Source organism: Urocitellus parryii, chromosome 14 (genome assembly GCF_045843805.1).
Source record: "Urocitellus parryii isolate mUroPar1 chromosome 14, mUroPar1.hap1, whole genome shotgun sequence".
Taxonomy (NCBI): domain Eukaryota; kingdom Metazoa; phylum Chordata; class Mammalia; order Rodentia; family Sciuridae; genus Urocitellus; species Urocitellus parryii.
The window spans coordinates 50,818,034-50,835,739 of NC_135544.1; the positions used below are offsets into that span (position 1 = coordinate 50,818,034).

Consider the following 17,706-nt stretch of genomic DNA (forward strand, 5'->3'; position numbering starts at 1 on the left):
GGGCGAGAGACTTAGGTTTTGTTTGGGGCTTAAAAATCAGTAGTTCTGCTTTACCATATTAAGTTTGTGATACTCATTATTTAAAAGGCTATATCAGGTAGGTGGTTAATTATAACAATCTGCTGGTTAAGGAAGAGGCCAAAACTGGAACCAAAGCTACTACCAATGAGCACAAAGTTCTTATTTTAAGAAGGCTTAGGATAGAAGGAGGTGACCCAGGAAGAACATGAGATGAAGCAAAGAAGGCAGCTGGAATTGAGGTCCTCTAATATTTAGAGGTCAATCAAAGAGGGGGTAACAGGGAGGAACTCAGAAGGAGGAGCACTGGCGAGGTGGGAGGAGAGCCAGAGAGAGATTCGGGTCAAGAAGCAAGACCAGCACTGCATGGTTGCCAAGCTGGTGAGTCAGGAGGACAAAAGGCCTGTCAAGGACCACGAGGGTGACATTTACAGTGACATGCAGCCAGGACTGGTTCTTCTGTCTTCTTAGATAGTGCTGGTATGACATAAACCCACAGCAGAGTGAGCTCACTGGAAATTTAGGAGAGATAATTAGATGCAAAGGAGATCCTGAAGGAAATGTAAGCAATAAACGACAAAGATATTTTAACACCCACTTCACAACTTAAAACACAGAGCTGTGTGGATTTCTTCTCTGTGACTACAAGCTCAACTCCAGAGAGGAAAGAAGAGGCTGCGTCTATTTTGCTCCATTCTCTATTCCTAGCACCCGTGGAAGTAATTCAGGAATGAAGAAGAGTTGCATGCATTCTTGAAGGGAGCAGGCTGTCATCTCAAAACGTTAAACATTGCTCTTGACACTTTTCTGCAGCTCTAGAAAATATTGTGACTGGCCTGGTCCTAGGGGCAGGTATTACATTTTACTATTTTCTAACCCATGAATATTGTTGATAATGAGAATAGATCCATAAGTACTTGTTAAATGAACCATGATTGCACAGCAATGTTTTATGATTAGTGTTTCTATCATCTACTAATTTCAACAAAGACTGAAATTTTAAGTCATTTGCTCTGCTAAGACTGGAACCTAGGACACAATGCATTATAGAGTCACAATAAAAGTGCAGAACTGTGCGTACAACCAGTCTGGTGCCGTGCAGGCTCACATTCTGCTGCAATCCAGGTGGCCATGACACATCATCCGCGCCACAGGTACCGTTAACCTTGTCTTCCTCGGCGTTGTACTTGAAGAGTGCGTGCTCCTGTTCATCCTGATTTGTGTGGCCTAAAGGTTCAATGAAGTACCTTTGGTCCCCCTGGCTGAAGTAGCCCCTGCACAGCATGAGAATTCAAGATGGTTAATAAGATATTCTTGCACTGGGGAGTATGGCTGTAGACACTCCAGAAAGGGACCTCACAAAAATTCTTAGTCAATTCCAAAGCAGTTTAATCTCATGTCTATAAAATACAATGAAAGTTACAGTTGAAGAAGTTTCTAAATATTGCCTAAACTTATTTTCTCCATATGGAAATAAGACCTATTAGAGAGAAGGGATTACTATGATGTCATATAGTGAACCATGTCAGTTCTGGCATTAAGAGGGACATTTCCTGACTCATCCAGTGTTCTTCTGAAGATGTCAATGTCTTATAGATAAAGCATTAAAATCCTAGGTCTGTCACTTATTATCTATGATACCATGAAAAGATTATGTAAATTCATTCAGCTTCAATTTCTTCGTCTACAATATGCAAATATAATACTGACCCAATAGGATAATACTAAAGATCAAAACAGAAGAAATGAACAACATATGGTCAATATTATCAATTTCTTCTCAATTCCTGTAGTGAAGGGGCCTGAGCTAAGATCCCTTCAAATAATATTTAATGAGTGCCCATTATTTATTAGGCATTGGTCACTGTATTTTCCTTCTAGGAATTTGTATTCAACTGGGAAAAGTGGATGTGTATCAAATTATCACTGAGTGTGTATGTGTGTCTGTGTGTGTGTGTGTGTGTGTGTGTGTGTGAGAGAGAGAGAGAGAGAGAGATAAATGAGTAAAATATATAATTATAACTGATACTAGTATGACGAAAAGGTACAAGAGCACATAATAAGGAGACTAGATTAAGTGTACCTAGAACTGGAAGATATCAAGAGTGGATGTGGGCAGATGACATCTCATGTCTTTTGCAATGGTTTGGATAAAGGAGCACAGTAGCTGGGTGGTCTAGAATGTTGCAGCTGAGATATAGTGAATATCAGGAAATATTTAAAAGATGTAATCAATCAGGGTTGACAAGTAAGAAGTCTAAAGGAATTTGGGATTCTGGATTGGGCAATTGGTAATTTGATTATACCATTGACTGAGATAAAGAACTCAGGGAAAATATCAGATTTGTGAGATAATCATTAGTTCTGTTTAGGGCACATTGAGATTGAGATTCTTTAAGATTTCCAACTGGAGATATGGAAGAGGAAATTAGATAATCAAGTCTAAGCATCAGAAGAGATGTCTTACTGTAGACAGAGGTATGGGGAGCTATTATCAGACAGAAAGAAAGGAATGGATGTTGGAGTCCTGTGTGCAACCAGCTGGAGGGAATTCATAGTGGGTAGAGAGGGTGGAGAGATTCTGACTCTAAAACTGAGACTCAAAACCCACATGTTAAAAACAAACAAGCAAGCAAACTCTGAAAGCAATTCAGATGTGAAATTTACAAAGCACTATAAAAAGAAACGGTATTTCCTTCATGTTTCAAAATTTTAGAGCCCTCAAGATTCACACCCAACTCTGGCATAATCAATTGTACTTGAGCACCTTCAGATTTGTTACACACACACACACTATAACCACAGGTTCACCCAAAACATTCACAGAGTCTTACTTTAGACCCCTACATGTGCTGATGCTCGCATCAGAATCTGGCTCATTAAGGATGTGTCCTTGATAGTAACAGTCATCCTAGAGGAAAGGAAAAGGGGTTTTGAAAAGGAAAGTAGTCACAGGTTTTACATTCCCTGATAAATCTGAATTTGAAATCTTGGAATAGGACCTATAATGCTTTCAAACTACTACTTCTGAACAACAGCTAATTTAATGATATTAAAAAGTAATGAAATAAAACCTTTTTATGTATTAAAATCCTTAAAGAATACATAAATACTGATAAAGTATTGATTTCATATTGGTGACAAATTGGAGATATTTAAGGTAAGAAATGTGATGGTTTGATTGATGTTGCTGAATTAGGAATGCTCTTTAGAAGAAAAATAATATGTATATCTCATAAATTTATATATATATATGTATATATATACAATAAATTTTAAATCTGAGACCCCCAAATAGTAGACATTTATTCTTCCCTTTAATGGCAAATGTGCCATTAAATTATTAATGTATTATATTATATTTTTATTAAATGTTTTCTAACATGCCCCTGTTCCCCCAAATGATGCATTTTTCAGGTTGTATTTTTATTTCTTAATTTATTCAGAGTTTCGCCACATTTAAATGAATTCTCACAATATTCTACCATCTTTCCTTGTGGGTGTCCCATGAAGGACCTCTTGGTCTGGGGACAGATGAGAGACTGGCCCATATGTTACTGCTGCAATCGGGAATATTTGAAAGCTTTCAATGGAAAAGGGAACTCCAAAAGGGAAGCACCATCCCAGGCTGTCAGCTGCTTCGTCTGAACAAAGTGGGGCTCTGGAAGGGCATCAAGAGCGGAATTCTGCAGCTGCCCTCGAGGAAGCCGCAGCCATGAGCTCCCCTAACACAGGGAGCGACAGGAAGGCTGGGGAACACACCAGGACACGAGAGGTGTTTAACTCCCCACTGTTGAAATAACCCCGAAGAAAACTCTAGAGAAAACAGCCTACTCCTGCCACCTCCCTTCAAAGCTGGAGAAGATGATCCGAGTTGCCGTGGCTTTGTGCTTGGTAAATGGAAAAACACTGGAAAATCTTTTAAGTAGCTACTACTACAGAAAAGAAGGTACCACGGCTGTGGGCTCAGTCCCACTTCCTGGCAGGGACGCTGTATTCAGGTGTGTGGGTTACATTCCTACTAAGAACGAATTGAGGAAACTCTGACTTACCATGATTTGAGGGCTAGAAGTGATCTCTTTCCCTGTGGAATTGTAATGTGTTTCTGTGTAGCCTGGTGCAATGAGATTCCTGGAGAAAAAGAAAATAAAAAATAGAGGGGCTACTCCTTCTGATTGTACAGTCAAGCACTCAAAGTTTTCTCTGGTTGCACAGGAAAGTGTTAAATTCTTGGGTCCTTCCCCCAGTAAGAAAAGCCCAAGCATGGAAGAGCTGTTTAAATTGGAATGAATGGGAGGGACAAGGACATTCTTGAGTGATGTGGAATAGTACCTGCTGCTTTATGGGACTTCATCTGCTTTGAGGAGAGACTTTAGGAAGAAGCAGAACTGAGGTCAAACTTGATAAAAATGAATGACATGAGCAATGCATTGCTTCTATATATACAGTACTATTTTTATATATGGTATATATAGAGAGAGGAAGTATAATTGACAAATAAAAGTTGAAGCTATTTAAGGTATGCAATATGATGGTTTGATATACATTATGAAATGATTAGCACAATCAAGCTTATCAGCACCTGTTACCTCACGCAATTACCATTTAAGTGTGCACATGCACATATGGGTGGTGAGAATATTTAAGATCCACTCTCTTAGGAAATTCCAAGTATAAAACACATCATCATCAATTATAGTCACTATGCATGCACATTAGATATCCAGAATTTATTCATATTACAATTGAAACCTTGAAACCTTTGACCCACATCTTCCTGCCCCCCCAACCCTCCTAACCATCATTGTACTCCTAGTTTCTAGGAGTTGAGCTCATTTAGATTTCAAAGTTAGTGAGATTATGTTTTACATATCTATCTTTCTGAGCTTGGCTTATTTCACTATGCATAATATCACCCATGTTATTGCAAAAACCTTTCCTTGAGGTTAAATGATACACCACTGCATATGTATGTGTACATATACCACAACTTGTTTATCCATTCATTTATCAATGGAGACTTAGGTTGATCCCATATCATATCTTTATTCTGAATTATTGTGAATAATGAATCTATTTTTAAAGAGAGGCATCTCTCTAGCAGGCACTGTGTTAGAATGTAATGTGCATAATTTAAATTCTTTGAATAATCCTGTGAGATACATATCACTCTTCTTATTTTTAGATGAGAATAAAGAGTTTAAAATGTAAAGAACTGTGGCTAGGAAATCTGAATCCAAAGTTGGTGCAATTCCATGATACCACACAGTTGCCAAACTTGAATTGATTGCGATTTTTTTTTTTTTTTTTTTGCAAAAGTAATAGTCTATTGTCTTAGGGGGGAAAGAAATTCTGCTGTCTTATAGAGAGTGATCTGGAGATTGAAAGAGATTGAAAGCACAGATTTAGGAGAAATTACTCTTGAAATAGTCTAGCTACAGGATGAGCAAGATCTGGGGAACAGCAGAGGCAGTGAAATTTGAGAAGAAAAGTTGAATTCAAATGGACCAAATGAAGAGAATGGGGACAAAAGAACAACATGATGCACAGAATCATGGGAAGGGAGTGGAAAGTCAGTGGGAAGAACACCAATTCTGGAGTGAGGACAGTCCAGCTCTGGTCTTGACTCTGACTTTTTATTTGGCCCTGGAGTTGAATTTCTATGTCTTCTGAGTTTCAAAAGATTTCGAAATATAATCCTTTAACGCTAGGATGGTAGATTGTACTAATATAGAGGGATTTTTTTTTCATTAGAGCTTAGTACATTGGAACATTTTCCTCTGCTGTTTCATAAAATAGATAAAATATGTTTCTTCACACCTCATTCATTGTTTTTTACTTATAAAAATATGGAAATACTAGAAAACTTTTATCCAATGAATTTCTATTATTTTAAAAGAAAGAAATATTCACTGAAATTCTTGAGACAGTTAAGAGGAAAAAATGATTAGTCAATGTTTGTGAGAGCCACAAGAAGGAACAGACTCAAACAGCACTTTTCCATACCCTAATTGCTATTGGTGAGGACATCAGATATAAAAGTACTTACTTGTTCTTTTTCAAATAAAGCACTGCAATTTTTCCATTAACTGTCATTTCATACTTTACTTCAATTTCGAATTTTTCCTACAAAAAATACAAAAAAATTTACCAGTAATTAATAAGTGTATATGAACATTTATTTGGCTATTTCTGTTTAAATATTAGCATGCAATATTTTTCTTTTATTTAGCAGTAGACTACATGATACCAAATGTCTACCTCTTTTACTTTAATAGCTCAAGCCATTATGGCTACTACATGGATAAATCATCTGACATCTTTGTATCCAAACTGATGTGCTTTGCAAAGATATATTTGAATCAACAAATATTCATATGACAAATATTTATCTTAGGACAGGGGTTAGAAGATGAAGGTAAGGGGAGTCAGGAACACGTCAAAAAAAAAAGGAATGCCTTTATTTGATCAACTGGGACAGCTTCAAACAAAAAATAATATTGCACTGTGTTCACACAGACATGCATGCACAAAACACATGTTGAGCACACACAAAAGGGCACACACACTAATGTTACACATATAAAATCAATATGTGTTTAAAAATGAAGAGCTAAATTGTGTAACCCTGCCCATGACTATAGCATAAATTCAGGAAAGGGATCAGCTTCATAAAGAATGCAAGGTGGGCCTCTCTTCAAACATCAACATCTCAAGTAGCAAGAAATCCATAAGAAAAGGCACAAAGGTAGAAATAAGTACATTGTTAAGGAAAGAAAAAACAATTTCAGGGTGACTGATTGTTAGAGTCTGTAAACAAGTCAAGATGGCGCCTGGCATTTTGCAGAGGGAGTGGTTTGTGAAGTAACACCAGTGAGCCATTTAAGTGTGGAGATTCCTTATTGGTTGACTGCTGTATCTAGTTTATGTTAATTAAGATAAGCTGTGTGGAATGTATATATGCTCCTCCAGTCCTACAATAAATGGCTCCCACTCCTGCTGTATCAATGTACACAAGTTCCTCGTCACCCCCCAGCTATTTTGCCCAGCCAGCCGGGCTGCGGCAACTAACAAGCATGTCATGTTAAGGAGCAGAAGGGGAAAAAACAGATGTCTTATTATTGGGACGTGAAGCCACAAAAAGCCTTGAAAATTAGTCATAAAAAGTGTGATATAATGGGTTCCATAGGCAGTGTCAATCTAATCTTGAACATGGAGTTAATGTTTCATTCATTAAATCTCAAAACATCCATGCAGTACACATGCCATCATTATCATCTTTAAGACAAAGATTTCAGGTTTCTGGGTATCTGAGTTTACAAGGGGAGAATTCACAAAGCTAAGATGTGAACACAAGCTAGTCCTCTGAATTTAGATCCTGTACACTACCATGATGGATTAGAAAAACATAAGGCCTGTGTAGCAACTCACCCTAATAGTGAACTTCACAAGTCATATAAATCTACACTAAACATCTGCCGCATTCATTAATCATCTCCATCTACTCAATAGCTCCTAAGATTAATATTGATCATCTAGCATGTACCTGTAATGAGACTGTGATTTTGTATCAAAATAAAAATTTCCAAATAAAAACATTTATTCTTACAGTGATGAAGAAATTGCTTGATAGCTGTGAGAGAAAACTATTTATATCCAAAATTTTTTTTCTCAAAATATTGAGGGAGAAATGGCATCTGATAATTTTAAGAGACTACACGAAAGCATTTGAAGAAAGCCATATTGAAGAAGAATCCAACACACATGGATTCCACCAAACTTAGTGGAAATAATTTTAATAGACACCTATTATTGGAAGTAGGGTCTGTTTTGGGGTCTGCTCTCCTAAATTGCTTTGAAAGAACTACTGTGAGGATCCCTGACTAGTAGGGGCACATGTTCTCCCAGGGACTTGCATTTTAGAATACTTGTGTAAGTGAAGAACACTTCAGAGTGCAGGTAATTATTGAGTGTATCAAGACTTTCCTTAGCTTTCTTCGTACAACAAATAAAAGTTTGTTGAGTGAATGTTGACTGACAACGTGTTGTTTCATTTGTAAGCATTATCCAAATTTCAGTGCTGCCTGTTTAGAAAAGGTATAATTTTCAAATTTAAATACAAATACTCATTCACTTGCAGTATTCTCCTGTTTTAACGGCCGTGGTTATATGTGTGTAGATGGGTAGAGAGAAGGAACCATAATAGATAAAATAAGTTGCATCTAATTTTTTGGAAGTGCACAGAATAAATTATAAGATTAGGTAAATTGTATTCCTTAGAACTGGACTTGCAAAATAAGGTTAAAAGTAAAATTTTGGATCATAGTGTAAAGGATTTTTTTAAAAAAGACCACAAACATAAATACTAATGTTATTTACCCCCAAGGCCTAAAGCTAAAAACTTCATAAAGTCCAGTTATACATGAAATATAAATATATGATGTATTTGCATGAGATGTATATATGATACACATACACATATTTTAATTTAAATTAAAATTAGGAGATGTTTCAGAAGCTGTACCTTCTTCTCTGGTGTTTTGATCTCTCTTTTCCGTAGCGGATGGAGTCTTACGGGATAAACCACTTCATAATCTTTTACCTCCGGGAATTCCTTGGTAGCACTTACTGAGGAAAAATAAAAGGGGAAAACAGAAGGTTAGCTAGACGGAACCAAAGTGGGCCGGTCAGTACTGGCCATCCTTCTACGTCACCTGTGAATGATGTCACACAGACTGTGTGAGATCCAGGTCAGCTGTACCAAGAGACAGACACAGCCTGAAACATACTTTTTTCTCCCAACTCTTTACTAGAATCTGCAACTCCAGATGTCTCCCACTAAAAGTGTGCCTGCGTCTCTGTTGAGTGACAGTCTTTCTTTCGCACGTTCCCCCTCCTCTGCTCTCCTGGAGGCCTTCAGTGGCTCCCTGAGCAGAGACACAGCAGTAGCGCAAGGCAAAGGAAAGAGGCAGATGCCACCCGGATCTCAGAAGCTAACTGGCCCCACAGTAATTGAGTGGAAGCACTTGGAGAAACGTGTTATGAAAATGAGATAACCCATGTGTGCCGTGGCGGATTCTAAGGTTTTCTCTCTCGGGTGTGCCAATAGGAATATTTGAAACTAAGTCCCAGAAAGAAAAGTCTCTTCTACAAGGTTGGTTCATGGAATGGGCTGAGCTGGCATTAAAAATACAAAGAAACTTTTTTTTTCAATATTCAAAAACCATGAAAATTAGAGAAACACAATTTGAATAGAGAGGGAACTGGGACGTGATAGGTTACAACCTATTTGAATCCTGCATGCTCATCTCCAGGTTGCCTCTAGAAGTCCTTGTAGAGAGAAGTTCAGAGCTTGCCCAAAGCTAAGGCTGGTTTTCTACTTTCTTTTCCATTTGTGCCCAGGGCCTAACTCCTGAGGAAATGTCAAGAGATGCTCTATTGGACAGCTGTAGGTTGCTTTTAGGTCCAATCCAGGATGCAGAGAGCAGAAGCCCTCAGAGCAGGCGGCAGCCCAGCCCCACACCTAACTAAGGCTGGAAGAGAAAGGCTTTCTTTTCTTCTCAGGAGGCCCTCTTCAGGCAATACATGCTCATCTCATTAAAAGACTCACACTAAACTTCTTTGGCAATAGAAATTCATGCTGCTACGGTTGGCCTTTGAATAAAGGTAACTGAGTCTCTGAGTGTTATTTGTCTGTCAGTCACCCAGGAGGTCTGTACTTCTATCCCTTATCCAAAATGATTTCCCACAGAACAAATCATTCATTTCTTAACATTTTCTTCTACAATGAGAGCAGAAATTCACAAATTCCTAGTGATGTCAACTTTTCATCATTTTAGGATGGGTTTAATTCACCTGATCACTCAAGAACCGTTTCCATTTAACTTGGAAGATTAGAAAAAAAAATATCAAGTTCACTAAGAACTCTTAGAGTCAAAAATGGGGTCTTAAAATAACGTAAGAGCTTTTCTTTTAAGTGGCGGGAGATTTGCTCTTAATAAGCATTTCAAAAAACACTTAGATCCATGGTGCTGACATGAGAATAACTTAATTTGGGCTTCGGTTAAAGTGTTTTTTAATTGTTTGAAGAAAAGGGTGCAGATTAAATAGTACTTACAGCTTATTCAAGTAGTCTACAATTTTATGCAAATAAATGCAGAATCCCCTATAATGTGTTTGAAGGGGCCATGTTCATTTGGATGGATAAATTCTAGTCAGTTGTGACAAATTAAGCCTTTTCATGTTGTCACACTTCGAGAACAACATCACCAGGTTCCCCCGTTACTCATTTCTTGGATGCAGTCACTAGGTACAATTTATTTTTAATTGATTTTTGGACAAGAAATAATACCATTAGTTACAAAAACTTTTTTCAAAACAAACATACACAAATCTAAAGAAATTTTAAATGACCATTTTCTCTCCATCCAGTTCAATTTTCCCAGTTATTTCAGAACAATAAGAAACCAACAGGTAAGAAGATTACTCTTATCCACTGATGATATTGACACACTACCTTGCTGCCTCCTTTAATTCGGTGACACAAAATGAGTGTGCCATATGGGGCCAGCGTGCATGCTGCAGTGCATCCTGCTGCAGTTCATCCCTTTGACACTGAATTGCTGAAGCTGTACTTCACCAATGTTGCAACTTCAGTGACTTCTTAAAATCTCTATAAGTGGTTTTTATCCGCAACACGCATGGTTCTAACAAGAATTATTAGAGCAGGCTCCCTTTGGATAAAGGGATAACTGCCCAAATGACTCTTTGCGGAAAAGTAGAAGGTGGTAATACACACACTCTGTTCAGAAGGAGCAAGAGGGAGAGGAGTCAGTCCACTCCATACCAGTTTTCTCTGCTGTGCATGCTGAGCCCCAGGCTTCTGCTAAGGCTTGGCATCCTCATGTCCCAAGCAATCATGAAACTACAAACAGGTTCTTAAACACGGACTCAAAATGTGCAAGTTCATTAAACAATTTCTTTGAACACTTCCAAATGGAAACCAAAAACAAAGCAAAACAAACAAAAAAGATTTTTTTAAACAACTTCTCACTCTTCTTTTTTTTTTGGTATGAAACAAGTGAATTTCCAAGTAATTCTAAACTCTTGCAACACAGTAAATTCTCTAACAAAAACAGACAAAATTTCCCTGAAAGGCTTTTGTTTCCTGAAGGTTGGAAGGCCCCTGAAATAATGAAGATCTGAGACACAATAATTTGCACAGCAGATATAGGGAAATAATTGACCTAAATATTCATCCTCAAGCTAGAAGGAGATAGCTCGGCCTCCTCCCAGCAGAATAACATCAAGTTAATTATTTGGAAGCCTGTGGAACAAACACAGCTAACTGCCATCCAGGGATTACACAAATCCAAGGTGTAACACAATATGTTTCCACTAATTTATTTTAATACTTGCTTTCTCCCTCCCACAGAACTCATATGTTGGATTAGTTTGGCCAGCAAAACTGGATCAAGAAAAAGAAAATTGTTATTTTGGTTTGAGTTGGTGAGATATATCTATGTTCATTGTTTCAGAAAAAGCAAAACTTATTTACAAGATTAATATGACAACAATAACAAAAAAATTGCAATATGAGACCTTAGTCTGGATTGTTACTTTATTTTTTAAAGCATTTCAGGCCATTTTGGAGATTAGAAAATTAAGACATAATATTGATATTTTTATTTCTGTTCAAATCTGTTTGAAACATTTTAACTGAACAATGACATCAGCACTGAATTTGGACTTAGGTAATGGCACTGACTTTAGTTCTGAGCTTTTGTATTTCTCCTCAAAACACCTTGACATTTTAAACTTCAAGCAGTAAAAATGAGTACACACCTTAAGAAAAACACATCCTAAGGAGGCATATTATTTTGGTTGTTGAGATTACATTGTATACACTGTTTTCTGTCTTCCAGTCACCTTATAATGGCAAGAAAGAACTGACAGTTTGAGAAAAAATAATTTTGAAAATCAGTGTATCCCCGGGATATTCTCCTGGAATACCATCAACACTTCCTCCTTTGTCAGTTATAACTTATTTACTTCCTCACCCCTCAACTGCCTGTCACATCCTTTTAAATATTTGTGTTTTTGTTTTCTTTTCCTATGATGAAATCCCATATCATTTTTCTCAGGGGATTGTGAAGCTCATTACAAGCATCTGGTCTTATTTTACATCTCATTCTTTTATTTCAAGTGTCTAAGAACTGGGCATAATCATCATGGAGGGGCACATATGCATCGTATTGATGATGGGGACAGAGAAACAAAGAAATGAGGAAAAAATTGCTTAAATTCTTACATTCAGGCTAAAAAATAAACCCCCATGAGAAAAGTAGCATGAATATTTCAGTGACCCAGGAAAGACCTTTGAAAATACACCAGGTGGTAAAAGAAGTGGGACAACTTTCTGTTCGGGGTGGAAGATGAGAGGGAGCAGGTCCTCATTCTCACCCACCACCATGTCCTACGGGTGAGGTCCCATTCTGGGGCATGACTTCCAGGGACACTGCATCTCTCGGTGCTGTTTTGTGAAAGTGCATTCAGGAGGAGCAGAAATAGTGGGGGTCCCTAATTTCACTGTAAATGTTGTAATATTCATGGGCACCCAGTGTCAGCCATGAGACTTGGTCAGTAGATCAGCCTGATGGCTACCCTCTTGGACACAGCTAGAACTCACGCAGTATTTATGTTTGACTGAGTGGGTTCCTCAAGAGTTGTGGCTGATAGCATTTCTGGAAAAGATAAAGAATGAAGATTCCTATGGATTTTGACTCAAAAAGTAGGAATTTTAAGTCAAGTACATGAAGGACTACCATCATCCCTTTATTTAAGGATATGAAATAAAATTTTTTACAAGTCTGGAAATCAAATTGGAAAACCACTTTAGTTTTAGTGGTTTTGTTTTAGTGTTTTTAGTGCAGAATAGATCATAGGAGAGAAGCGTCTTTCCCTCCTAACTCCAGACCTTTTGTTGATAATTGATTCCGTCCCCAGGTCTCAGCAGGCATTCTAAGACCCCAGAAAAGGTTAACTGGGGAGACTCTAGACACTCAGAGTCCAATATGCTGACTGAAGCTGTGGCAATAGAAATAAGCTGGAGGAATGTGTTTCCAAATCTCATTTATCCATACCTTAATGGAGAATTTACCAGAATGGCAAGACTGGCTCCATGTAACATATCATTAAGTACTAGTATTTCTGCACATTTAAATTCTTAACCATTTGATACAACAAGCAAAATGGAAGTGAATCATCAACTAATACTTAACCTCAACACCTTTTTGTGAAGTCAAATCAGAATGCTTTCTACACATAAAATTGGTGAACAGTTTATTTCTAGTAGTTATATTTATAATTGCTAGTAATAAAAGTACTAAATATTCATATATGCAGTCCAAAGGAACATAAAGAGCCTACCAAGCCCCAATCATAGTAGCAGAGATTTTCCAAAATCTTTACACAGCCATAACCTGGCAAATCTGTTGCATCTTTAATACACTTAAAACGTCAATATGAGTTTTGATCAATCCCCCTCTTTGACTCAGAGACCATGTTGCTTATTTAAGTTATGCTGTAGGAAATGTAGCTTTCACTTCTAAATATTCTCACATCAGACCTGCAAATGTTGGTTGGAGACCTCTCATCTGTCTTCTTGGCATTCAGTCTTCACAGCCCCCAACTGATAGGTTACGATTAGACCAGTTGGTTAGCAAAATTGGTTGAGGAATAAAAATACAACTGTTCAAAATATTTTATATAACAAAGGTATTGGGAACAGATAAAAAGCAAGCAGTTCTTTGATGCACTTCACAGAACCTGAAAAAAAGAGTTACTGCCTACCTGGGGCTGGAGAAAGGAGGAAAGTGAGGACCAGAAGGCTCCCTGGCAGCATGCTGGGTGATTCCAGGAGCAGCTCTCTGCTCACACCTGCACACCTGTGCGGCTGGCTCCCTCCCTGCCTCCTGAGTGAGACGGAATGCAACTCCCTGGCTCACTGTCTCCATGCAGGAAGTATTTACTGAAGGTGTTGCACAACCTCCACTGTGGTCCTGCAACAAAGGCACAGGCGGAAGTGCTGGCTGCTTCCCTCCTGGCTGCTTCCAAGATTCCTTCATCATAAGCCGTTGTTTCTCTCCCCCTTTTCTCCCTGTTCCCTGTGCAAAAGAAGCCCATTTCCAGTATGTTGCTATAGCCCAATGGTCACCTGCAGGTAACTGCTTTCACGTATGATGATAAATGTGCCGGCAGTTTATCGTAGGCATATGTGTGTGGTGTATAGAACATACATATGCATATGTGTGCCATGTATATAGCACATGTAGTATATATTATATATATAATTAAACATATATTCTGATATATAATTTTTAGCTATGTTGGCAAACCGTCATTCAGAATATGATTCTTCCCTCACGAACATATGTGGTTCTGAAGATTAATCTCCAAGTCAATCTGATTATTATGTCAATTTCTCCTTTCCCATCAGCCTGGGTTCTATTTTCACATTATCCCAGGGAGCTGGAACCATCCTGGAATAAGAATGCATGACAGCAGGAGCATGGAGTTTTCCAGATTCTGGGGTGTCTCCGGGAAGCAACAGGAAACTTTGAAGCACAGAGGGTGATATTTCGGGGCCTGTGATAGTGAGACTAAGAATGGAAATCATACTTCATAACTGATAAAGTAATTGATTAATTGGGCTTCTTATTCAGTTCCAGGGACTCTCCAAAATCCATTATACTTGTTGTATGTTTTAGACACTCGCTGCTAGGACTGACTGAAAGACCCGATCAGCATAATTATAGAGGAGGAGAAGTTTATTTGGAGGCTCACGGTTGGTTTCAGAGGTCCCAGTCCACAGACAGCCAACTTCATTCCTCAGGGCTCAAGGTGAGGCAGGACATCATGGCAGAAGAGTTTGGCAGAGGGAAGCGGCTCACATGATGATCAGAAAGCAGAGACTCCACTCTCCAGATACAAACTATGCACACCCCAAAGCCACACCCCCAATTCCCACCGTCAGCCACACCCTACCACCTCACTTACCACTCAGTTAAGCCCTATCAGGGGATTAATTCACTGATTGGATTAAGACTCTTACAACCCAATGGTTTCTCCTCTGAACCTTCCTGCCTTGTCTCACACGTGAGCTTTTGGGGGATACCTCACATCCAAACCATAACATTATATAATGCTAAGGACACTCATGTATTATAAATACTGTTTACCTCCATTTCACATGTGAAAAAAATTGGAGTTTAAAAACATAAACGATTTCAAAAGATTAAGACTCAAGTCATCTTTACTACATAGATTAAGAAGATTAAGCAGTCTGCTCAAGTCACTTATATAGAAAGTGGCAGAGGTACTTTCTGAGCTCTCAGCCATATATGTCAGTGTTTCTCAATTAGCTGACTTATGTACACAGATAAGATTCCTATGAAAGAGAAATCCCTGAGAACAATTTATTACTACAAACCCCACATCCAGGCCACTAAAATTACATATTACTTTATGGATTCAGAAGCATATTATCATCATCTTAGAATGATTTCAATGAAAATGAATTCCTTCACATCATCATAAAAGCATCAAACAACAATCATAGGGATTTTTAAGTTATTACAATATTTATCATTATTTTATAGCCTATCATAGTTATTGAACATTTCAACCACCAGGATTAAGAATCTCATGGGATACATGAAAAATACTTGGTCTCATAAATAGTTCCTTGCCTCTACAACCCAAGTTCTATAACTCTGTGCTTTGCAGGGAAGAGACAGGATATATCCACTTTTGAATTATTACACCCATTTTTCTCCATTAATTCAGTACATATTTCATTAGTACCTAGCGTATGTCAGACATTGAGATCACAACTGGAAAAATCAGTCACTCATCTGAAGGAGACAGGAAGATCATTACCATGGATCTTCAGGCAATGTCACCAGTTCATCACGGCCTCTTCTTCTAGTGAATGACGGGTGTGGACAGAGGTCAGAGGCCTTCCCCAGCAGGGCAGGGAAGGCTCCCTGAAGTAGCACTGTGGTCAACAAAGAATGAAGTGGACAAGAGTGACGAGGATCTACTGTAGCACCTTGGTTTATGATTGGGGATACTGGGTATTGGTGCAGTAAGGAAATCCTGGGAATGGGAAGGGTCCCACCAACCTGAGAAGGCTCTTGCCGAACTTGACCCAGGCACAGCACTGTCTCCAGTAAATGGCTAAGGAAGAATGAATTCACAGGGTACCTTGAGTTGTTATTTCATACATAAAAAACGATTCTCTTCTTCAATTAGATTTCAAAATCCCTGGGGCTAGTACCCATGTCATATTCTCTATTGTGATTTCAGAACCCACCATGGGCTGTTTCCTAAGATTCATAATTTTGGCTGTGATTAAAATAAATAAATATATATATATATATATATATATATATATATATATATATAATTGTTGTGCTGTGTTCTCTATATATTTATGTTATTCAAGGGCTTCAAAATACTTTCAAAAATAATTTCTAAGAGCCCAGCACAGTATCACTTGCTTATAATCTCAGCTACTTGAGTAGGAGGATCAAAACTTTGAGGCCAGCCTCAGCAACTTAGAGAAACCCTGTCTCAAAGAAAAAAATTAAAAGGGCTTGGGATGCAGCTCAGTGGTAAAGTGCCCCTGGGTCCAATCCTAATAATAACAATAACAACTTAGAACCATCAGTTACAGAAAGGGAGACCTTATCTTGACCTCTGAAACACCAGAAGGACCTCACTGTAACTCTGTTGTGCCCCCAGGACCAGAATAACTATTCTCTCAGGCATTCTATTCACTGAGTTAGAAGAGGAATTGCACATGGGAAAGACATATCTTACTGTTTTATTTGTTTCTATCTACTCTTTGATAAGAGAGGGATTCCCATCCCAGTGTTATGGGGAAGGCTCAACACATGATGATCTTCTGCACAGGTGTTTGAGATCTAAAAATATCGCCAAAGAGCTCATGTGTTAGGCAATGTCCCAAAGTTCAGAGGTGAAAAGATTCGGTTATGAGAGATATAACCTCATGAATGGACCACTGGGTGGTAACTGTGGGGAAATGGGGTATGGCGGAAGAAAGCAGGTTAATGAGAGTGTATCCTTGGGGATAATATCTTGTCCCTGGCTTCTCTCTCTCTGTTTCTCGCCCCCCCTCCCTTCCTTCCTCCTTCCTGGCTACCATGAGCTGAGAAATTCTACTCTGCCACACCCTTCTGCCATGTAGTTCTGCCTCACTTCATGCCCAGAGCAATGGAGTTGGCCCACCATGGACTGAGACCTCTGAAACTGTGAGCCCAAATGAACTTTGCCTCCCCTAAGTTGTTCTTGTCAGGTATTTTGCTCACAGCAACAAGAAGCTGACCAACACAACGGACAGAAGAGGTTGACAACAGTTCGTGTCATGTACTTGCAGCATGGGGAGAAGGGCCACATGCCAAATTGGGTGAAACTGAGGTTGCTCAGTCAATCACCAGGGCTGTGAGAAGCAGGATTTGTGGGGTCAACCAAGGAGGTGGCTCCTGTTCCCCTAGTAATATGTGAGTGGTTCCCATCAGTGATTCTGCATATGGCAGGGAACTAAAGCTCACCACCCAGGAATAAGTAGGAACTGGGCCTGGTCCCCTGACGAGGAGAGTTGTT

General features: G+C 38.7%; 1 protein-coding gene across 1 annotated transcript in view; it reads right to left on the bottom strand.

Moving 5' to 3' along the window:
• Adam28 (ADAM metallopeptidase domain 28) overlaps window positions 1–13,921 on the bottom strand; it is a 43,483-nt gene extending 29,562 nt beyond the window's left edge. The window contains exons 1-6 of the mRNA XM_077792466.1: window positions 13,870–13,921; window positions 8,543–8,646; window positions 6,068–6,144; window positions 4,071–4,149; window positions 2,853–2,929; window positions 1,100–1,292 (exon numbers count right to left, since the gene is read on the bottom strand). Coding sequence (XP_077648592.1) covers window positions 1,100–1,292; window positions 2,853–2,929; window positions 4,071–4,149; window positions 6,068–6,144; window positions 8,543–8,646; window positions 13,870–13,921 — 582 coding nt within the window. The remainder of the gene's footprint in view (window positions 1–1,099; window positions 1,293–2,852; window positions 2,930–4,070; window positions 4,150–6,067; window positions 6,145–8,542; window positions 8,647–13,869) is intronic.
• Window positions 13,922–17,706: the final 3,785 nt, after the last annotated feature.